At 36.4% G+C, this 21050-nt stretch overlaps 2 protein-coding genes and 1 long non-coding RNA gene across 6 annotated transcripts; all 3 read right to left on the bottom strand.

The window, feature by feature from the left end:
* Positions 1-482: 482 nt before the first annotated feature.
* On the bottom strand, positions 483-12172 carry LOC109164966 (receptor-like serine/threonine-protein kinase SD1-8). Of its 2 annotated transcripts, XM_019313532.1 has the most exons (10): positions 12073-12171; positions 4921-5113; positions 4725-4836; positions 2776-4650; positions 2129-2293; positions 1855-2048; positions 1541-1751; positions 1221-1461; positions 975-1125; positions 483-887 (listed from the first exon to the last, which is right to left on the bottom strand). In XM_019313532.1, the coding sequence occupies exons 4-10, from the start codon at positions 4163-4165 to the stop codon at positions 570-572; spliced, it is 2670 nt and encodes an 889-aa protein (XP_019169077.1). In that variant the 5' UTR covers positions 4166-4650; positions 4725-4836; positions 4921-5113; positions 12073-12171; the 3' UTR covers positions 483-569. The 2 variants fall into 2 exon arrangements, with proteins under 2 accessions (XP_019169077.1, XP_019169078.1); XM_019313533.1 differs by lacking the exon at positions 483-887 and having other exon boundaries at positions 1028-1125; positions 1249-1461; positions 12073-12172.
* On the bottom strand, positions 11374-15825 carry LOC109164970 (G-type lectin S-receptor-like serine/threonine-protein kinase B120). 3 transcript variants are annotated; one of them, XM_019313540.1, is made up of 7 exons: positions 14400-15825; positions 14195-14308; positions 13885-14099; positions 13567-13777; positions 13213-13450; positions 13080-13111; positions 11374-11513 (listed from the first exon to the last, which is right to left on the bottom strand). In XM_019313540.1, exons 1-7 carry the CDS (start codon positions 15688-15690, stop codon positions 11389-11391), a joined length of 2226 nt encoding a protein of 741 aa, XP_019169085.1. In that variant the 5' UTR covers positions 15691-15825; the 3' UTR covers positions 11374-11388. The 3 variants fall into 3 exon arrangements, with proteins under 3 accessions (XP_019169085.1, XP_019169083.1, XP_019169084.1); XM_019313538.1 differs by lacking the exon at positions 11374-11513 and adding an exon at positions 12418-12873 and having other exon boundaries at positions 12964-13111; positions 14400-15821; XM_019313539.1 differs by lacking the exon at positions 11374-11513 and adding an exon at positions 12451-12873 and having other exon boundaries at positions 12964-13111; positions 13885-14096; positions 14400-15821.
* A 4225-nt stretch (positions 15826-20050) lies between these two features.
* On the bottom strand, positions 20051-20274 carry LOC109164975. Its single transcript, XR_002051455.1, has 2 exons — positions 20220-20274; positions 20051-20119 (listed from the first exon to the last, which is right to left on the bottom strand). It is a non-coding gene; the product is annotated as an uncharacterized LOC109164975 (long non-coding RNA).
* Between the last annotated feature and the right edge of the window lie 776 nt (positions 20275-21050).

The following is a 21050-nucleotide window of genomic DNA, read 5'->3' as shown; positions in this document are numbered from 1 at the left end:
GAGAAAACTGAATCGAATTGCCATCCTTAAAGTTAATTACCAAAATGGTTCATTGACTATAGCAAATTACCAATTTGGTCCCAAGTTAACGGTTGACTAACGGTCAAACAAACGGAGGACCAAATTGGTTAAGATTTTTAAAGTTGAGGGACTTAATTGGTCAAAAAAAATAGTCAAAGACTAAATTGGTAATTTCGCTATAGTCAAGGGACCATTTCGATAATTAACTCTGAAATCAATAATTTTACTAAAATAATTCTAAATTTGATTTTACAAAAATATCCTTGAGTTTGGTCTATTAATTGCGTACGTTACGAACAAACCCTATATATAAACATAGTTTACCATCCCAAATAACAAAAGGAGATCAGAAAAATAATATAAAATATAAAAATGGCTTCTTCTTCTTCTTCTTTTTCTTCATATTTTGTCCTTCTGTGCCTGTCAATGTTTGTTGCAGTTCCGAGTCTGGGCAAGGCGGCCACTCCAAAAATTTTGTAATTTTGGAATTGAATTAGCTAGGTATACAAGCTATGCCACAATAATGACCATGGCCTTACATGAATTAACTACCTTGCATCCAGCATGGTGACTGTAAGTTGATTCAATGATTGATCATTGTAACTAGTAGAAGACGAATCCATTTTGACAGGTTTACTTGCTAAACAAAATCCAGGTTGTTTAGGTTGGGGAAGCGAAGTCCCTTTGCCTATCAGCATCAACATCACGGCTGCCATATTTGGTCTGTCTTCTGCTTTCTCTTGGACACACAATAGCCCCACTTGTATGCATCTCATTACTTGATCAACAAATTCGGAATGCGATTCTGAAGCGATAACTGAATCCAGTAGTTCCGACCCTCTCCCTTCTCCCCACAATCTCCATGCCTGTTGGATCGGAGGTCACAAAATTAAGCAATTAACCATGACAATAGTTAGAGAACAATTGTTTTACTAACATCATCCTACACTTACAAGTCCAAGAAGGTTCTCTTCGTTGCTTGGAGTATAGAATCCTTGATTTTTCCTTCCACTCACAACTTCTAGCACCAGAACTCCGAAGCTAAAAGCATCAGATTTCACCGAGAATAGTCCATCCATTGCATATTCAGGTGACATGTAACCACTGAAAAAGGTAAATGTTGAGTGTATAGTGAAAGTTAATCAAAGAAATCAGTAACTGAAAGATATAATTAGTTAGAAAATTGTTTTGATGGTTACTATGTTCCAACTATTCTCTTTGTAGTACCAGCCTCTGTCTCATCTCCACCAAAAAGTCTTGCCATGCCAAAGTCAGATATTTTGGGATTCATCTCCTTGTCTAGGAGAACGTTACTAGCTTTGAGATCTCTATGAATGATCCTAAACCTCGAATCTTGGTGCAGATATAGAAGTCCACGAGCCACCCCGCAAATGATGTTGTAGCGCCTTTTCCAGTCGAGCAATGAGCTTCTCTTTTTATCTAAATATACATAATTGGATTCAAAGGTGCATATAAATCCCAGCATTTCTATAGATTGAAGAAGAGGGGATAGGCTTACCAAATAGAATGGAATCCAAGCTCTTGTTTTCCATGTATTCATATATCAACATTTTCTCGTCAATATCAACACAACACCCGAGAAGCTTCACTAGATTTCTGTGTTGGAGTCTTGCAATCAATCTAAGCTCATTCTTGAACTCCTCGGCTCCTTGTCTAGAGTTCTTTGACAACCTCTTCACAGCTATTTCTTCACCTCCAACTAGCATTCCCTAATACATATTACATCCAGAAAAGGCACACCTTATAATGCATATGGTCTACTAGGTTGAACTTGACCGTGTTCCTTAATTAACATAAATAACGTGTGCTTACCTTGTAAACAGAACCAAAACCACCTTGGCCTAGCTTATTTGCATTGGCAAAATTGTCCGTTGCCATAGCAATGGCATTAAAATCGAATATTGGTAATTCATACTCATCCGTTATCATTGTCTCACCGGAATGCTCTCGCTTACTTGAGATTGCAGTTGCATTCATTAGAGGATCTCTACTTCTTTCTCTTGTGCCTGTTTTAAGAACAAATATATTGATCGAGTAAACTAAGTTGAATTTAAGAACACACATAATAAGATCAATGTTTGATTACCTCTCATCTCTATATTTTCAGTAACACCTCTTCGCAATTTTCTTCTCTTCAATAGAAGTAATCCAAAAAGAACCATGCCAATTCCAAGTACTATGCCACATGCCAATATTACCTTTTTAGTCTTGCCAAAACCATTCCCACCTCTTGCAACTTCCCCGGTTTGTTCTAAACACACAAGTAACAAGATTTCATGCTTGAAGTAAAAATTTTAGAAGTCCAAAACTAAAAAGTTGATCAGATAAACCAAAATAACTAGTCACATGAACCCCACCACCAAAAAAAAAAAAAAAAAAAGTTAAAAAAATAATTTTTTTTAAACGATTTTAAAATTTAAAAAGTTCATATATATCGTTTCAACTTTCAGCTATAAAATTTTATAGAAAAATTTGACTGCTACGAATAGACAACTGAGGGAAAGAAAAAGTGTTTGGAAACCAGCCTAACTTCAAATTGTCACGCAACCACCATTCAAGGAAAGTAGTGAAAGTTGTTGGTTCTAATTAAATATTTTAATTTTAATTATGAAATATTAAAATGCTCTACTTTTATTTTTATCACAAAATATATTACGGAGTATATTTAAAATTTTAACTATTACTCCGTAAAAAAATGTGTCACGTCTAATTTTAAAATAAAATAAAGCGTACCTGCATCGGAAGCAGCCACTCTGACGTAGAGAAGTTGGCCGCCTTCCGCCGTATACTGCCGAATATCGAAAAGCTCCGCCGTCCAAATAACGCATCCAGAGCCGCCGTTGCTGATATTATAGTTGGAGTAAGCCGTGCAGGAGCAATTCCTAACGCACATCTCTTTACACTCATCCAAACTCATCGTCGCATCCACAAACGACGTCGAACTCTCCGGCAACTTGGTGTAATTCATCGACAAAAACCCATCGGTCGGACAATCCAATTCGTCGTACCGAAAGCAGCCGCCGGACCCATCTCGCAAAGACCAAGCCTGTTGGTTTCTGGGCTTAAATCCGACCGGACACCCGCACACCGGGGACATGTCGGTGTCGCAGATTCCAAAGGAACCGCATTCTCGGTAATTGTCGCACTGGTCTTTCGGGGCGTTCCAGAATCTGTTCCAGATGCGATTCTCGGGAATCCACGTATACCTTTCAAGTAACTGTGTGTAGTTCACTATCAATCTGGAGAATAAATTCTTGTTGTGAATCTCGAAGGAGTAGTAAACTTCGTTTTTGGTTCTCATGAATGAGAAAGCGATGACTTCTTTGGGTTCCATTTCTGGGACGCCGCTGAACGCAACGCCATTCCAGCCGCCACTTCGATAAATGATGATGTCTTTGTTCCTCAAGAAAGCTTCGGGTAATCCATTGATGTCCAGCTTGAAGGTGATATCCCCCTCGGACGGATCGGTCGGGCTTCTCCACGATGAAATGTATCGATTCCGCCCTGTCTTTGAGTCCCATCCTAGCTTCATTCCAGGTAGCAACGTGTCTGTCGGGTAATCAAAGCTTTGCCAGAGATAATTCTCTGGATTTTCATCGTTTTCTCGGCGAACAACAAAGTTTCCGGAATCCAGGAGCTGGGCAACTGTGTTTCCTGGCACGGACTGATTATTCGTGTTTGATGACGACCAGATTGAATTCCCTGTCCCATCCACCAAATGGATGTTCCCATCCTCGCCAATTTTCAAGAATCCGGTGGAATTCCTCAGAGGTTTGTCCCTGTTCGCGACCCAAACGATAGTCCTGTCTCGGATTTCCTTGTACCATATCCCAACGTACAGTCCACCGGAGTTGCCACCGGGACTGAAGAATCCCAGTTGGAAGACCTCACCGGCGGAGACTAAAGTTTGGTTGAGTGTGAGGGGCTGTGCAGGAGTGATGGTGTCAACAGCTATGGTGAATGTTGAAATGAGAATCTGGGAAATTAGGAAGTACCAAAACAGGAAGCTACCGGATTCCATGGTGGCCCTTATTAAAGAATGTCGTCCGCTGTGCCACTTTCCGGCCACCTGCAACTCTGTTTGGCTACCAGAGGAGTTTGGATAGAGGAAAGAAAGAAACATGGCTCAAACTCTCCTAGATTAACAGATTTACTGTACTACTTATGACTAGTAGCTAGTATTAAAACTAGAATCAAGAATTTGACTTTCTTGCTCAATTACCTGGTCAATTCCATCCAGATTTTGATCTGCTTCTGCAGCCAAGTTTGAAAAAGATGGCTTCTGCTGTTTCCTTTATAAATTTAGTGGCATTGCACACTATTCATTTGACTGTGAATCCGACAAAACATTCCTATGCACATTATTTCACCAATTGCATGCCAAGATTTCTTTGACGAAAGACCAGCCTAGGTCAAGGTCCTACCATGTTTTTTTAACTGGGGAATGTCTACATCTGAACAAAAAAAACTACAAATGATCCATCTGGTGACCAAGCTAATTAATCTTCAAAGGAAATATGGCAGTACCTCATCAAGAAAATGACAGATTTTCATTTTAGTAGCATCATGAAGGTTCTATGTTGTACCTTGATCCCACTGTTCCCATGCCTACAACAAGAGAAAATTTTAAGAAAACTTGATACATTGTTTTATGGGCAGTAAGGAGTGAGATGTTAACTTACATAATCTTTAATGCCAAAGTGGTCATCTGTCTGAAAGCTTGAATTCCTCAAGCAATCTCTTCGATAATCTGGAAACATTTTCCCCAGTTTAGCCGGGCTCGCTTTGTAGGATCTGCCATGAGTAAGTTCACCATCAATAAGAAACAACTTTTCACTTGATTCACAAAAGAAAATTGATTTTACTAACTAAACTTACCAAACATAAAAGTGTCTAAACTCTTGATCAGCATCTTTTCACCTCCTTCAATGCAACATCCCAACAGTCTAACAAGATTTCTGTGTTGTAATTTGGCAATCACGGTGACTTCAATTTTTAACTCCACCACACCTTGTCTGGACATTTTTGAAAGCCTTTTTACAGCAATTTCTTGGCCACAAGGTAGTTCTCCCTAAACACACACATATATATATATATTAGAAAGTAGTCAGTAATTTATACTGTAATTTGATCAGATCTATCAGCCAAATATGCCTCGCAAAAAGCCATATATACTTCAATTTCAAACTCTTTAGATATGTATCACATGCATGATATAGATGAATGAATTGGTTGACATGCTTCAATTTGATCAAGGCATTAAGAGCACTCTTTTCATTCATCTTGCTCAATCTGAATTAAGTTCACTCATCCAGAAAGAGCAAGGCAAATCAAAACAAAGTTCTCCCTGCCTTAACTAAATTGATGCATCTGAACCAATTAATTTCCCTATATCATGGAAGAAAATTTCATCAGAGGCATATGCATAATGCATCACAACTATTTCACCAATTCTAATCACTAAGCACAAATCCATCTATACAGCTATAAATCTCTGGAGTTAAACTATCACATCGTGCGAAAGCTTGTATTCCTTCGCCCGCTAACGATCTCCCAGTAGCAAGACACCGAAGCTGTAGACATCTGATTTGACTGAAAATAGGCCTTCCATTGCATACTCGGGAGCCATATAACCACTAAATAAATAAAGAACAAAAAAAATAAGTAAATTGATAAATAATACAAGGGATGGAGGTGGAGAAACAAATTAAATACTCACTATGTGCCTACAACCCTGTTTGTATTTGCTTCGTTTTGGTTCCCTCCAAATATTCTAGCCATACCGAAGTCTGAAATCTTGGGGTTCATCTCGCCGTCTAGCAAAATGTTGCTAGCTTTCAAGTCTCTATGAATTATCCTGAGTCTGGAATCGCGGTGGAGGTAAAGCAATCCCCAGGCAATCTCTTTTATGATATGAAAGCGTTTTCTCCAGTTTAGCTCGCCTCGCTTTGCAGGATCAATCAATACCAAGAGTGCTCTCTCCAACTATCAATATGCCCCTCCTAGGCATGACTATTATTTCTTTCACAGAATCTGAACTATGTTGACACAAAGCTAGTATAATGTTCATCTTCCCATAATCACCTCTAGAACCAGTCCCATATTTTTCCTTTTTCAAATTCAGAATAATCACTCCCACATCTTCAGTGACACTTTCAAGGTTGCTTTTGGGCTTGGCAAGTTCCTGTACAGTTCCACCTGGATCAAAAAATAATTCACTTCACCATGGCATTTTAGAATTGCCATAGAAGACATCCTTCTCAACGATTTCTTCAAACACCTTCCTAGACAAGCCTATCTTGCTACACTTTGCATAAGCATCAATTAGTGTATTCTGGGACCCAAATCTAGTAAGGAACAAAGCATCCATTCTAGAAGTGAAACCTCTTGCAACCCAAAAAACAAGCTTTGCAGAACCAGGCACTTTGAGAAAAGTGAGTGGCACAGCAAATCGGGCACTGAAATCGGCTGTAAAATCAACAGGACCAAAATCCAACATTTGACCAGCGATGCAGTTGGCTACCCTTCGGCTGTCCTCTAGATTGATCTGTGCTTTGCATGCCCCTTCAATGATCTGAAACAACTTGTACATGCAGGCTTTAGAACCACCAGAGAAAGCTGCAAGCACTACTGGACATGGCCTACATTTTAGAATTTCTGTGTCTGCAAGCAGAAGAGGAAAGTTCCTACTCTTGGGAGTGCTGGTGTCAGCCTCAAATGAGACAGGCTCAACCCACACTGGGGTATTACATTCTGCTGCAAGCTGACATAATAATTGCAGAGCTTCATCGGTTCTCTCTTCTGTCAGATTCTTAATGTCCACCTGAAAATTTCTGCCAGACACATAAAATGTTCTACAACCAGAGAAGTAATTTGTAGGCTGATCTGCATCAGCTGTGGCAAACATAATGATAAGCCTTAAGTCATGCCTCTGATGAAGCAAATTCCTTAGCAATGCTAAAAGAAGATCTGTGTTTAAGCTTCTTTCATGTGCTTCATAAGGGTTATCAAACAATCTTGAACCCAAATTAGTAAAAACCAGACAAACCTCTTCAAGATTCATGACCGGAATGTCATAGGGACCATATCCAACTTCACATTGCACATTATGATTGGTCTGAGCATTCAAGGAAAACTCAACTCTAATACCTCCTAGATCAAAATTGACATTACTGCCAACTCCTTTAATTTCACCATTCTTACCTAGAGGATTTAAAGTCCCAAATCCAAGTGGAGAACACTCAATCAATGTAAGCCATTCCTCTCGTTTCAAAAACAATTAATCAAACACAATTGAGAAATGTGAGTTTTTCATTATTCCATCAGACAATTCATCAGAATTATTTAAGCCATCATCTTTCATCCTTATCACTTTCATCATCTATCCTATTAACATGGGCTGATACTTCTTCATTTTTAGCAGTAAATTCAACATCAATTCCTTCCTTAACATCACTAAGTTCCTCCAAATCATCAAGAGGTGGTGAACTATCATCAAGAATGCCATTATCAACTAAGCAAGGAGTAGCATTTTCAATTACCTCAACCTCTAGGTCTGAGTTCCCAACTTCTTCAGCCGGAATCGGAGGGGCTGAGATGTCGTTTTTGTTGGCTTCAAATCGCACCCGTTGAGGAGAAAGCTGACCTTGCTGGGGAGCTATTGAAGGTGTCCGGATTGTGGCGTCTCTCTGTACGGAATTCTTCACCTGGAGAGCAGATCTATCAAGTCCAAAGCTTCCAGCAGCTCGTCTCTGAATCTGAGCATATTATCACTGAGATTGGACAGTTGAACACAGGGGTCATTTACTTCATTTTTCTGTTTTTCCATTTTCAATTTTTGATTTCTCTATTTTTTCAGTTTTTTTTCCCATTTCTCCAATTTTTCATTTTTTCATTCCTCTAAATTTTTATTTCTCTAATTTTTTGATTTTATTAAACACACTCATCCTATATAGCATTTGTACATTTCTTCTACAACAACAACAACAACAATAATAATAATAATAATAATAAATAGTAATAGTAATAATAATAAAAATTTAACAATAATAATGATAATAATAATAATAATAGCATTTGTACATTTTTACAACAACAACAACCATAATAATAATAATAATAATAATAATAATAATAATAATTATTATTATTATTATTATTATTATTATTATTATTATTACTATTATTATTATTATTATTATAATAATAATTAATAATAATAATAACAATAAATAATAGTAATAATAATAAGAATTTAACAATAATAATAATAATAATAATAATAATTTAATACTAATAATAATAATATAATAATAATAATAATAATTTAATAATAATAATAATAATAATCGTAATAATAATAAAAAATTTAATAATAACAATAATAATTTAATAATAATAATAATAATAATAATAATAATAATGAATTTGAAGAAGAAAAATAATAGAATATGATGAAGAGAAGAAGCGTATGAAAGAAAAAGCATCCAAAGATGAAGTAATGGCAACAGTAGGATTCAAACTTGGGACGGCTATGTGTGTAGGTACTATTCATTTGTGTATTACTATTTCTCCATTTGGAAATATTGATTTTTCCTTTCTCCAAATTTCTTAAGAAAAGTGGAGAAAGGAGATAAAAATAAGATTTGGAAAAAGAAATTTAGTAAACAATTTTTCCATTTTTCATTTTTTTACCTCTCTAATTCTCTCTTTTTTTTAGAAAATTCTTCATTTCTCCAATTGTGTATTTAGTTTGCGGCTCGTCTCCATCGTCTGAATTTCCACCTTGTCCAGCCGGCTTCAATGGTGAATGGGGTAGGGTTTTGAGTTCGGGCTCTGATACCAATTGCAATGAACCTAAAAAATTGAGCACTAAAAGAAGGGAAAAAGAAAGCAGAACAGGATTGCAAGGGAGAAGGAGGAGAAGGTAGAGATTGCAGAAGGGAGAGAAGAAGTTCTGAGAGGGTAGGGAAAGAGAGAGAATTGAGAGAAAGAAATACAATTGATTAATCCAAGTATGAACCTTCCATACAATCTACTGCCTATATATAGAAGATAGCTAATAACAAATTATTTTTTATCTAAAATATCGAGTAAAACAGCACCATTTATCGCCTTGCTGACGTAACAACGGTTATTGAGTGCTCGGGGGCGTTACAGTATACCAAGAACAAGTCTATTCCAATTTCCAAGGGCAGCTTCTCCATCATCGTTTTTTCTCCATTCCCATCCCGTATCACGATCTTCATAGATGAGGTAGGATCAATCCCAGGGAGAATCCCCATTTGAATTGAAGAGTTGCTGGAATTAGAATCCCCATTTAATCGTGTTTTGCACGAGAATGGATGTGTAATAAACCAGAAAACAAAAGCAGGAAGAAGAAGAAGATGGAACCAAACGACACCGTTTAGTATATTAGGTAGTAAGTACCACTCCATTGCACTGCAAAATATGGTACAACTCAAAAATAAGGATGACAATGAATTTTATCACCACTTTGGAAACAATTCAAGTACATCAATAATACTGGTCATAAAATTGGGTGAGTCTCCCATTAGACTTTCTCACATATATTTATATATTATATGGATCGGGTCAATATAAAAATATAATATTTTTGTAAGGAAATATAATACTAATTAAAAATAAACTATTTGTTACTTATAAGAGAAAATGCAATACCCTTAGGAAAAAAAATGTAATACTTTAAAATTAAGATGCAATATTTAAGGGTTTGAACAATTACTTAGAGAAAAAGTGTAATACTAATCAAAATATATGAATTGTTTATTATTTATGAGAGGAAGTGTAATACTTATGATGAAAAATGTGATACTATTAATAAACAAGGTTGTAAAAATCCCGCCTAGGCACCGAGTAATCGGCGCCTAGGCGCTAGGCGCCCCTAGGCCGTGGCGATTTTCCCCCTAGGCTCCCGCCTAGGAAACCGGCCGCCTAGGCACCCGCCTAGCGTCTAATTCGGCCCCCTAGCGCCTAACTCGGCCGATTACACCGAGTTAACTCGTCAATTTCTGTCGAGTTAGCCGAATTAACCCGGCCGACTCGACCTTGCTAATTTTTTTCATTTATATATATATATATATATATATATATATATATATATATATATGTATATATATATATATATATATATATGTATGTATAATATGACATATATGCACCTACACACGTGCACTGTTTTTCTTTTTTTCAGTTAGCCGCCTAGGCGACCGCCTAGGCCGCTTAGGCCCCGCCTAGGTCGTCTAGGCGCTAGGCGCTGCGCTACTCTACCGCCCGACTAGCGCATAGCGCCTATTGCAACCATGTTAATAAATAATAATAATAAAACGTATAACTTTTACGGGGCGTTTGGTTGGAGGAAATGAATTGTAATTCCATGAGAGATGAATTATATAGGAATAAAGTGAGAATTTAATTTGTATGAATAGAATTAATAAAATTCCAATTTCAATATTTAATATACATGAGAATTGAGAGGGAATAGTGAAAATCACAGATGATGATCCTTGAGATTTATTCATAAAATTTGAGTAATAGTGAAGATCACAAACATAGTACTCAATCACCTTGTATGTGTATACTAAATATCTAAATTATATTCAGGTATTATATAAAAATTGTATGATTTATATATATGTACATAAAACATGACTACATATACAGTGAGATTTGAAGTATAATTCAATTGTAAGTACAACTATTTCCTTCAGGAAAAAAAAAAAAAAAAAAGTTGATCGAGAAAAGAAATAAGAGCAACTATAACCAGCTTGGTTGGTATGGGTAGCAGTGCACTCTTGTCCCTTAACATCATAACATGGTACGGGCTTAAATGTGTCTCCCCTCGTGATCTGACCAAAAAAATTAATAATAATAAGAGCAACTATATATATACTCCGTATATACCAAGTAAGTAGAGTAGAAAATATTATTTACCAACTATTACACTCATAGTAATGCTATTGGAGCTTGGAAGGTCGTTGTTCTGGTTCCATGAATCAAACATTATCCACTGATCTTCCAATGGAAGCGGTATAGGTAGGCAGTTTTGGCACCGGCAACGTTACATTATCCGTCTCCAAAACCAACACAACTGCCGACATGTTTGGCCGGTGAACTGTCAAGTCTTGCACGCAAAGCAGCACTATCTGTATGCATCTCAACACTTCTTGCGGTACACATGAACTGAAAATGGAAGGGTCGAATAGGTTCATTGGTTTGCCTTCATCCCATTGTTCTCATGCCTACAATTTATTATAATTTGAGAAGATTAGTATGTAAAACCATAGTGTTTGCATTGTGAAAACATATCAAACTTGAAATAATGTTTTAACTTATATATTCTATAATGCTTAAGTGGTCGCCTGTCCGAAAGGTTGTATTCCTTCGCCCGCTAACGATCTCCAGTAGCAAGACACCGAAGCTGTAGACATCTGATTTGACTGAAAATAGGCCTTCATTGCATACTCGGGAGCAATGACAAACCTTCAAGCTGAGGTGAGGCAGTGGATGACCATGATGATGGCGCAAGGAGGAGTGAACCGGCCACCTACGGCAATCACGCACTCTCTAGCTCTAACCAGACCTCCACAATCGGAAGGGGGAAGTGCTTCGGTGAATCACGCTGCGGGAGGTAATCAATCTATACCTACGTATGTTGAAGTAGTTGCTGAAACACATATTGTGAATCCACATCAACATAGAAATGTGAACCGTAGACTTGAGAACTATTTGCCGACTCCCAAGCCGAGGATAGATTTCCCTGATTTTGATGGAACCAATCCAAGAGGATGGGTTAGGAGATGTAACAAATTTTTCCTTATGGTGTTCCTGAAGAATTGAAAATGGAATATGTATCATCAGAGGCATATGCATAATGCATCACAGGTATTTCACCAATTCTAATCACTAAGCACAAATCCATCTATACAGCTATAAATCTCTGGAGTTAAACTATCACATCGTGCAAATTAACAATACTAATTGTAAACCCCACAAGCATTAGTTGCCTACTTTTGTTTATTGCTCCATTCCTTGAGCTTTTGACCCACCTCTATTACAACGCATTCCTTACCATTAACAGTTAAACCTTATTAAATCAAAAGTATTAGACTCAGCATATTTAAAGTACACGCCATCAATCTGAAAGAGCAAAATGGAAATGCAGACAAAATAGCATAACAAACACCCCTACCCTAACAAGCCGTGTCCTTTCTCAGATCACCATCATCACAATTCACATGGGAGCTTTAGCTAAAAGGCGCAGAGACGGAAGAAGAACAGACAAGTAATATACAAAATTGGAGACATTAGTATAGTAGAAATTGTATGATTTATATATATATATATATATATATATATATATATATAATGACTATATATACTGTGGGATTTGAAGTATAATTCGATTATAAGTACAATTATATCCCTTCCAAAAAAAAATTGATAAGGGGAAAGAAATAAGAGCAACTATATGTACCAAGTACACTACAAAATTAAATATTATCTACCAACTATTACACTCATAGTAATGCTATTGGAGCTTGGAAGTTCGTTGTTCTGGTTCCATGAATCAACATCAACTGATCTTCTCATGGAAGCGGTATAGGTAGGCGGTCTTGGCACCGGCAACGTTACATTATCCGTCTCTAGAAACAACACAACCGCCGACATGTTTGGCCTGTGAACTGCCAAGTCTTGCACGCAAAGCAGCCCTAACTGTATGCATCTCAACACTTCTTGCGGTACACATGAACTGAAAATGGAAGGGTCCAATAGGTTCATTGGTTTGCCTTCATCCCATTGTTCCCATGCCTACAATTTATTATAATTTGAGAAGATTAGTATGGAAAACCATATATAGTGTTTGTGAAAACATATCAAACTTGAAATGTTTTAACTTACATATTCTATAATGCCTGAGTGGTCGTCTGTGCGAAAGCTTGTATTCCTTCGCCCGCTAACGATCTCCAGTAGCAAGACACCGAAGCTGTAGACATCTGATTTGACTGAAAATAGTCCTTCCATTGCATATTCGGGAGCCATATAACCACTAAATAAAGAACAAATGAAAACAAATAAGTAAATTGATAATGGAGTGTGTTTGATAAATAATACAAGGGATGGAGGTGGAGAAACAAATTAAATACTCACTATGTACCAACAACCCTGTTTGTATTTGCTTCGTTTTGGTTCCCTCCAAATATTCTAGCCATGCCGAAGTCTGAAATCTTGGGGTTCATCTCGCCGTCTAGCAAAATGTTGCTAGCTTTCAAGTCTCTATGAATTATCCTGAGTCTGGAATCGCGGTGGAGGTAAAGCAGCCCCCGGGCAATCTCTTCTATGATATGAAAGCGTTTTCTCCAGTTTAGCTCGCTTCGCTTTGCAGGATCTGTCATAAGCTCATCACCATTAGAAACAACTTCAATTTTCACTTGATTCACAAAAGAAATTTGGTTTCACTACTAGTGGATTGGAGTGAAACAGTACACTTGAAACTAAACTTACCAAACACAAAAGAGTCTAAGCTCTTGTTTGGCATGTACTCATAAAGCAACATTTTTTCATCTCCTTCAATGCAGCACCCCAATAGTCTAACAAGATTTCTGTGTTGTAATTTCGCGATCACTGTGAGTTCATTAGTAAACTCCTGCACACCTTGTCCAGACCTTCTTGAAAGTCTTTTTACTGCTATTTCTTGACCACATGGTAGGACTCCCTAAACATATATACGTATATATATTATAAAGTTCTCAGATCAGTAACTCATACTACAATAATTCATATCAATTAAGTAGGCATTATGAGGTAGAATTTAATTTGTACCTTATAAACGTGGCCAAATCCTCCTTGTCCGAGCTTGTTTGCGAGTGAAAAGCTATCAGTAGCTGCTGCAATGCTGCTGAAGCTGAAGAACACCAGATCTGATGAAGCTCCTGCCTTCCCTTCCACGGTAAGGTCACACTGGGCTGAAAAATCTGAAGAGAATTCCCCACTGGTAGGTAGCTCTGTCCGGGGAATTTCATCTCTTTTCTTGGCTGCAAAAATGAAAAGTTCGGGAGAACACATAATTTAACCACAATATTACAAGAAATGGAAAATCTCAATCTTGATGTTTCAAAATTAGCTTAATTACCTCGGATTCTTGCTCTGCGGCTACATAGTAGCCAAATGGATACAATAACAAGGACTGCAACTGCTGCCACAACAGATACTGCAACAATAATTGTGGTTTTGCTGCTCTTATTATCTGTTCAAAACAAGTTTCATTTGATGGTTAGTTTAGACATCAAAACTTGGTTGAAATTAAATTGGAAGGCTAAAGTTTAATTAGAATTTACCTAATTCGGAAGAATGAAGACGAACGAAAAGAGTACTCCCACTGCCTTCATCTAATTGCATCATATCAACCAATTCATTCCTCCATAACATGCAGGAGATCCCACCAGGAACAGGCGGGGCGTATGCATTGCAAGAGCAGTCCTCTTCACACTTCTTTTTACAATCCTCTGGACTTCTCATGTTTCTATCAATATCAGCGAAATCAGGCAATTTGATGTGTTTAACCTCACGGAACCCATCTTTTTCAGCACCACCACCCTCTGTGTTGTTCTTCTGGCACTGCAATGGAGTCCTCCTGGTACACCCTCCTGTCCAGTTTCTCGCGTTCCATTGGTTCCAATCACTCGGGTTGAATCCAACTATGCAGACGCAATTTATACCATTGCTTGATGAATTATCACATCTTGCAAATTGACCGCAATGATTGTAAACCCCACACTGATCTGCAGGCTGTTCTTGGATCTTGATCCATTGCTTCCTGCTTTCGTTCCACCTTTGTTGCACTTCTTTCCCATTCCAATCAACTTTGAACATTATTAAATCCGATGAACTGGACTTGTATTCTAAGTACAGGTTATCATTTTCAGTGATCAAATCAAAGCCATATACAAAATCTGTCCTCATTGGTACACCTAAGAACACACGCCCATCCCAATGGCCACTTCTCCAATACCGCTTTTCCCCTTCCCATATCACGATCTGGGGCGATGCTCTCGGGTCTATTCCCATGGAGAACCTCCCCGGAGAAGGGTTGCCGGAATTAGTCCAAGAAGTGAAGAGCTTGCTTTCTCCGGCAGAGAGATCAACCCTCATGCCCGGCAAGAATGTGTCTGTGGGTTGGTGGAAACTTTGCCATATAGTATTATTAGGCCTCCACCCATCGGTTTTGAGAATAATAAGCTCACTGGTGTTCCTTAACACCATGGTTGCATTGCTTGAAGTAACAGAGCTGTTTGTGTTCCAGATTGACACATTTTTGCCATCTAAAACCACAAAAGTTCCATTTCCTGTTATCCCAAAGGCTCCATTTTTATCCAAAATGGGCCTCTCCCTATTAGCAACCCAAACTACTGATTGTGGAATAATTTCATTATACCATATTCCTACGTACCTGTTACTTGTTCCCTCGGGACTAAAGAATCCCAACACAAATTTTTCATTTGCAGAAACTATGTTCTCTCCGTCGTCTTTGATCCACTGGCCTTGTTGAATCTTGTCGGCGGCAAAACATACTGATAAAAAACACAGAACACCCAAGAACAACCCAAGGAAACTGATTCTCTCCGCCATGATTGAAAGCTCAAGAAACGTGGGGGAAATTCAAGAATGGAAGATTCTCATGAAGCTTAGAGATGAGAATGAAAAGGTTTGGAATAATACTACAGAAAAGGGAGAGTTTTGTATGAATTTTAACACACACAGCAGAAAAAGTTTGACCTGAACTCCGGTGTTGAAGATTCGTCGTTGACCAGCCAACCTTTTAGGATTTTCTTTAAAAAAAGTGACGCAGGTTGTTCGGTAGTCATCTTCCACGATTTGAATAGCTGCTTCAGGACAAAAGGATCAAACAGTTTTTTTCCACCAAAAATAGCAGACGCATTTTCTTCTTTTCATTTTTTGGAATGAATAAAAATGAATTTCACAATTTTCTGGTTTTTGAAATTTATCAATATTTATCATTGCTTTTCGTCTTAAAATTGTTGAAATTTTAGTGTGAACGTTTTACACTACCGCGTTCTCCATTATTGCTGGATTCTTATTCATGAGAAGGGTCGGGTAGAATCAACATACAAAAGTTATAGAGTTAATACCCAAAATGGTCCCTCGACTATGTCATAATTACTAATTTGGTCCTCAACTACCATTCTTACCCAATTAAGTCCTCAACTATGTAACTTTTACTCAATTAAGTCCTCAACTATACAATTCTTATCCAATTTAGTCCTCAACTATACAATTCTTACCCAATTTAGTCCTCTGTATTAATTTGACTGTTTGTTGACTGTCAAAAGTCGGGATAAAATTATAATTTTACAAGATTTCTCCTTCCTCTCCATTTAGCAACGCCAAACCATGCAACAATACACTCCGATCAGATTTCGATCGTCAAAAAATCGTTAAAAATCAAATTCATGGGCTATCCGATGCATAACCACTACTTCAATACTGACAGGTTTAGAACCCAACCGGAGCTTATTGCTACATGGTTTGGCGCTGCTAGATGAGGAGGAAGGAGAAAACTTGTAAAATTACAACTTTATTTCAACTTTTGACAGTCAACAAACAGTCAAATTGACAAAGGACTAAATTGGGTAAAAATTGTATAGTTGAGGACTTAATTGGGTAAGAATGATAGTCGAGGACCAAATTGGTAATTACGACATAGTCGAGGGACTATTTTGGGTATTAACTCAAAGTTATATTTATATACTTAAATGCATTACCGATTTCTTTTATTTGTGTGGTCTCGTTCTTATAAATAAATGAGATATTACCAAAAGTATAAACTCAATCTTTAAAACTAATAAAACTAATACGGTAAAATATATGATTTTTATTTTAAATACGGTGTAACACTAGTTGAATACAAAAATCACAGTTTTTACCGTAATATATATAATTTTTATTTCAAATAAGTATAGGTAGTGTAAATATTAGACCCTCTAAAAATTGAGGTCTTCTGCTATTGTAGATTAAAATTCGATCATATTCAAATATAATTCTAATCACAAATGTTAATATGTGGAGTAATATATAGATTTTAATTGGAGAGCTTAAAAATTTTCTAAACAAGTCGTTGAGACGTCAAAAGGGGAATCTGGAAGGTATTATGGTAATAAGAGGTGTGAAAAACGTTTAAAATTGTTTGTTATTGGAAATAAAATATTATATATGGAAGTTGGCCATAGAAAATTATATTAGTTCTTGTCGCCTAACAACTTATCCTTATGTGAGAATTGAGATAAGACCAATAATCCCTATTGGCTATTGGTAATAAAATAAAATAATTAGAATTTGATTAATTAAATTCATTCACTGATCTCTTTGTACCAACTAAATAAATAATAATAATAATAATAAATTAATTAAAATAACAGTGGTTGGACAAAGACACAGAGGGAATAATCTGACTTGTATAGGACAACTCCAAAGCCTTCCACACATATCAGAAACTCCTTCATCAGATTTTGTTGGATGACCAAAAGATTCCTTAGATTTCTAGTCTTATTATATTTGTGCAATATAACATTTAGTCTTTGTAAAATATTATATATATTTATAATAACAAAAAAAAAATCACTTTGAAGACTTTTTAATCACGTACACAATTACTAAAACTTAAAAATTAAATTAATTGGTAACATTTTCAATTCCTTTTAAATACCCACATTACAAATTAACAATACTTGTATGCATAGAACACTACACATGATGATGATAATGATGATATATAAGATTGAATATTACAAAATAATGAGAAGAATCAACGCACGTGTATTGAATTGATTACAAGTCCTAAACAAGGTTTTAATTTAAATAAACCAATAAGTTGGCAACTTGTAAAATATATGATTTATTTTAACAAAAAAAAAAAACCTACATTGGTAATTAAACTGCACATTTATATTTTATATATATGTGTGTGTTAATACCGCCTCTACCTCGAATTCATAACCTCCTACTTAGAAAAGTCATTCCATGTCGTTTGAGCACAAGATCTTTCGCTGTCTACTAAGTATATATATATATATATATATATATATATATATATATATATATATATATATATATATATATATATATATAATCGCACTCAGGTGCGAATGCTTCGCCCAGGCGCGAAATAGGAATGAATTCTGTTCGTCCACGTGTCCAGATCTAATGGATGAGAAACACTGATTTTAAAAAAAAAAAAACGCGGTGGCATTTTCGTAAATAATTGAACATCAAAGTGCAAGTAAAATGATTACAAGTGCATGTAAAATGTACTATAGGTGCAAATAAAAATTTACACTGAGCATCAATACTTAGTTGCACCTATAGTTCTAAGTAGTTGCACCTATAGTTCTAAGTAGTTGCACACATAGTTATAAGTAGTTGCACCTAGGTGTATGAATGTTTGCGAGTGGTTTTCAGGGGTATTACTACCCGCTGAACTCAGATCAATGAATGTTAACAAGGCAAAATTACATGCACTTATAGGTGAAAGTAGGTGCACCTATATTTATAAGTAGTTGCACCTATAGTTATAAATAGTTGCATATGTAGTGATAAGCACACCCAAGTGCATGAATGTTTGCGGAAAGTGAATGCTAACAAGGCAAAATTACATGCATGCACTTATAGGTGAAAGTAGGTGCACCTATAGTTATAAGTAGTTGCACCTATAGTTATAAATAGTTGCACATATAATTATAAACACACCCAGGTGCATGAATGTTTGCGGAAAGTAAATGCAAACAAGGCAAAATTACATGCACTTATAGGTGAAAGTAGGTGCACTTGTAAGTGATTTTACTTGCACTTCGATGTTCAATTATTTACGAAAATGCCACCGCGTTTTTTTTTTAAGTTATTAGATCTGGACACGTGTCGCGCGCTGATTCGTTCGCATTTTCCTCCTGAGCACTTTATTCGCACCTGAGTGCATCCCTATATATATATATATATATATATATATATATATATATATATATATATATATATATATATATAAAGGTCATGACTTAATGTGCGGCCGCACCATTAGATATGTAAAAATGCACCAATAGTGTTAGAAAACGTACAACAATGAAATGCACCACACACCCAAAAAAATGTACCATACCTCCCCACACTTAATTGTGTATTTCTGAACACTGTATTGTGTGTTTATGCATACCTAATGGTGCGTTTTATGCTGATGTGTACCTAATGGTGCGTTTTTTGTGCATTGGTGCATTTTTTGTTGTGCATTTACTAACACAATTGGTACGTATTTACATATACTTAATGATGCAACTGCATTGACCGCACGTTAAGGACTGACCGCATTTGAACTTGGCCCTAGAGAGAGACACACGCCTTATTTATTTATTTTTATGCATGTTTGGAGTACGCTAAGCATGGGGTGAAGGGATGTGCCAACAACCAATTAATTAATATGCAAATATTGGTGTTGTAAATTTGTTTTTGTATAACACTTGACATCCCATACCATTTAGAGAAAAGGGTCAAATAACCCCCTAAACTTTACTCTAAAGGTCAATTAACCCCCTAAACTTAAAAAAAGTTCAATTAAACACTCAAACATGTTAAATTGGGTCAATGAAGCCCAAAAACCAGAAAAATGACCTGTTATTACAGGTCATTTCAATTCCGGCGACGGATTCCGACCAACAGTGACGTATTCCGGCGACCGACAAGATTTTCCGGCGACCAGATCTGGTTCTGCATTAATTTCAACAAAATTAATAACCAAAAACATGATGTTTCGAACTCGATCTCAGTATATATGAATATATGCATTCACTTGTTAGTGTAGATATAATAAGCTTAGAAGATTATTGTTTTGTCTCACTTGAACTCTTTCTTCCCTACTGGAAGCCTGCGGGGTTTTGTTTGCAGCAGCAATGAGATCTTGTCTTCTTAATTCTGCATTTTTTATTTCTTCAAACAGATTCTTCTCCTCAGCTCGTTTATTGCTCCCATGCTGCAACTTGCTATGCAGCTTCCGAATCTTGATATATATATATATATATATATATACCAATTAATAAAATTTGCATTTATCATGTGATTCATATATAATACAAAGGTCTCGAGATTAATTCACATACAAAGCCATCAAGCTCGTTAACTGAGGAGCATGTCTCTGCATCTTTCAGCTGTCGAGGATTTTCCGACCCTGAAATTTTCCACTGGAGAAGGCGGCCGTCCGGTCGTCTTCTCCAGTGGAAGACCACCGGACGGCCGGAAAATATTGCCGGTCACCGGAAAATCTTGCAGGTCGCCGGAATACGTCACTGGTGGCCGGAATCCGTCGCCGGAATTAAAATGACCTGTAATAACAGGTCATTTACCGGTTTTTGGGTTTCATTGACCCTATTTATCATGTTTGAGTGTTTAATTGAACTTTGTTTAAGTTTAAGGGGTTAATTGACATTTAGGGTAAAGTTTAGGGGGTTATTTGACCCTTTTCTCTACCATTTAAAATTAATGATAAGGATTTGATTCAAGTTGCACCCGTAAATTTAAATGGATGCTTATTATGATTTTCAAGTAAAACCTATTGTGAAACACTTTAACATGGCACGTATCTTACTTTTATATGTATATATGCTTTTTTAATACTCTCATTAAAGATTTTGAATATTTCTCAAATATAATAAATTTTAGCACGTATTTATTATTATAGTAAAATTTTATATGAAAAAACTTTCTCTATATATAAGCATAACAATTTTATTGAATATTACTAACTTTGTTAGAACGTAATATAATATCTATTTATCTATATTGAAACACAAAGAGTCAATATTTGTCTTCACTAGAATTAAATCCATGAGCTCCCGTTTAGGAGTGTCACTTCATGCCACTAATCACAAGGTGATTGGATATAGGCATAATTATTTTGTGTGTGTGAGTAGGCCGGGTCTCCTATATGTGTA

The sequence above is a fragment of the Ipomoea nil genome, unplaced genomic scaffold (genome assembly GCF_001879475.1).
Source record: "Ipomoea nil cultivar Tokyo-kokei standard unplaced genomic scaffold, Asagao_1.1 scaffold3069, whole genome shotgun sequence".
In the NCBI taxonomy this organism is placed as follows: Eukaryota; Viridiplantae; Streptophyta; class Magnoliopsida; order Solanales; family Convolvulaceae; genus Ipomoea; species Ipomoea nil.
Note: the sequence above shows the minus strand (reverse complement) of the source record. Positions and strands in the feature narration are given on the sequence as shown.

Bases quoted from the DNA above. Each gene is read 5' to 3' on its own strand.
- LOC109164970 (XM_019313538.1), bottom strand. From the start codon at position 15,690: ATGGCGGAGAGAATCAGTTTCCTTGGGTTGTTCTTGGGTGTTCTGTGT. The intron at 14,309-14,399 runs GTAAATTCTAAT...TGTTTTGAACAG, and splicing joins TCTTCATTCTTCCGAATTAG to ATAATAAGAGCAGCAAAACC. The intron at 13,778-13,884 runs GTACAAATTAAA...ATATATGTTTAG, and splicing joins GATTTGGCCACGTTTATAAG to GGAGTCCTACCATGTGGTCA.
- LOC109164966 (XM_019313532.1), bottom strand. From the start codon at position 4,165: ATGTTTCTTTCTTTCCTCTATCCAAACTCCTCTGGTAGCCAAACAGAG. The intron at 1,126-1,220 runs GTAACCATCAAA...TACCTTTTTCAG, and splicing joins AAGAGAATAGTTGGAACATA to TGGTTACATGTCACCTGAAT. The intron at 888-974 runs GTAAGTGTAGGA...CCGATCCAACAG, and splicing joins AAGAGAACCTTCTTGGACTT to GCATGGAGATTGTGGGGAGA.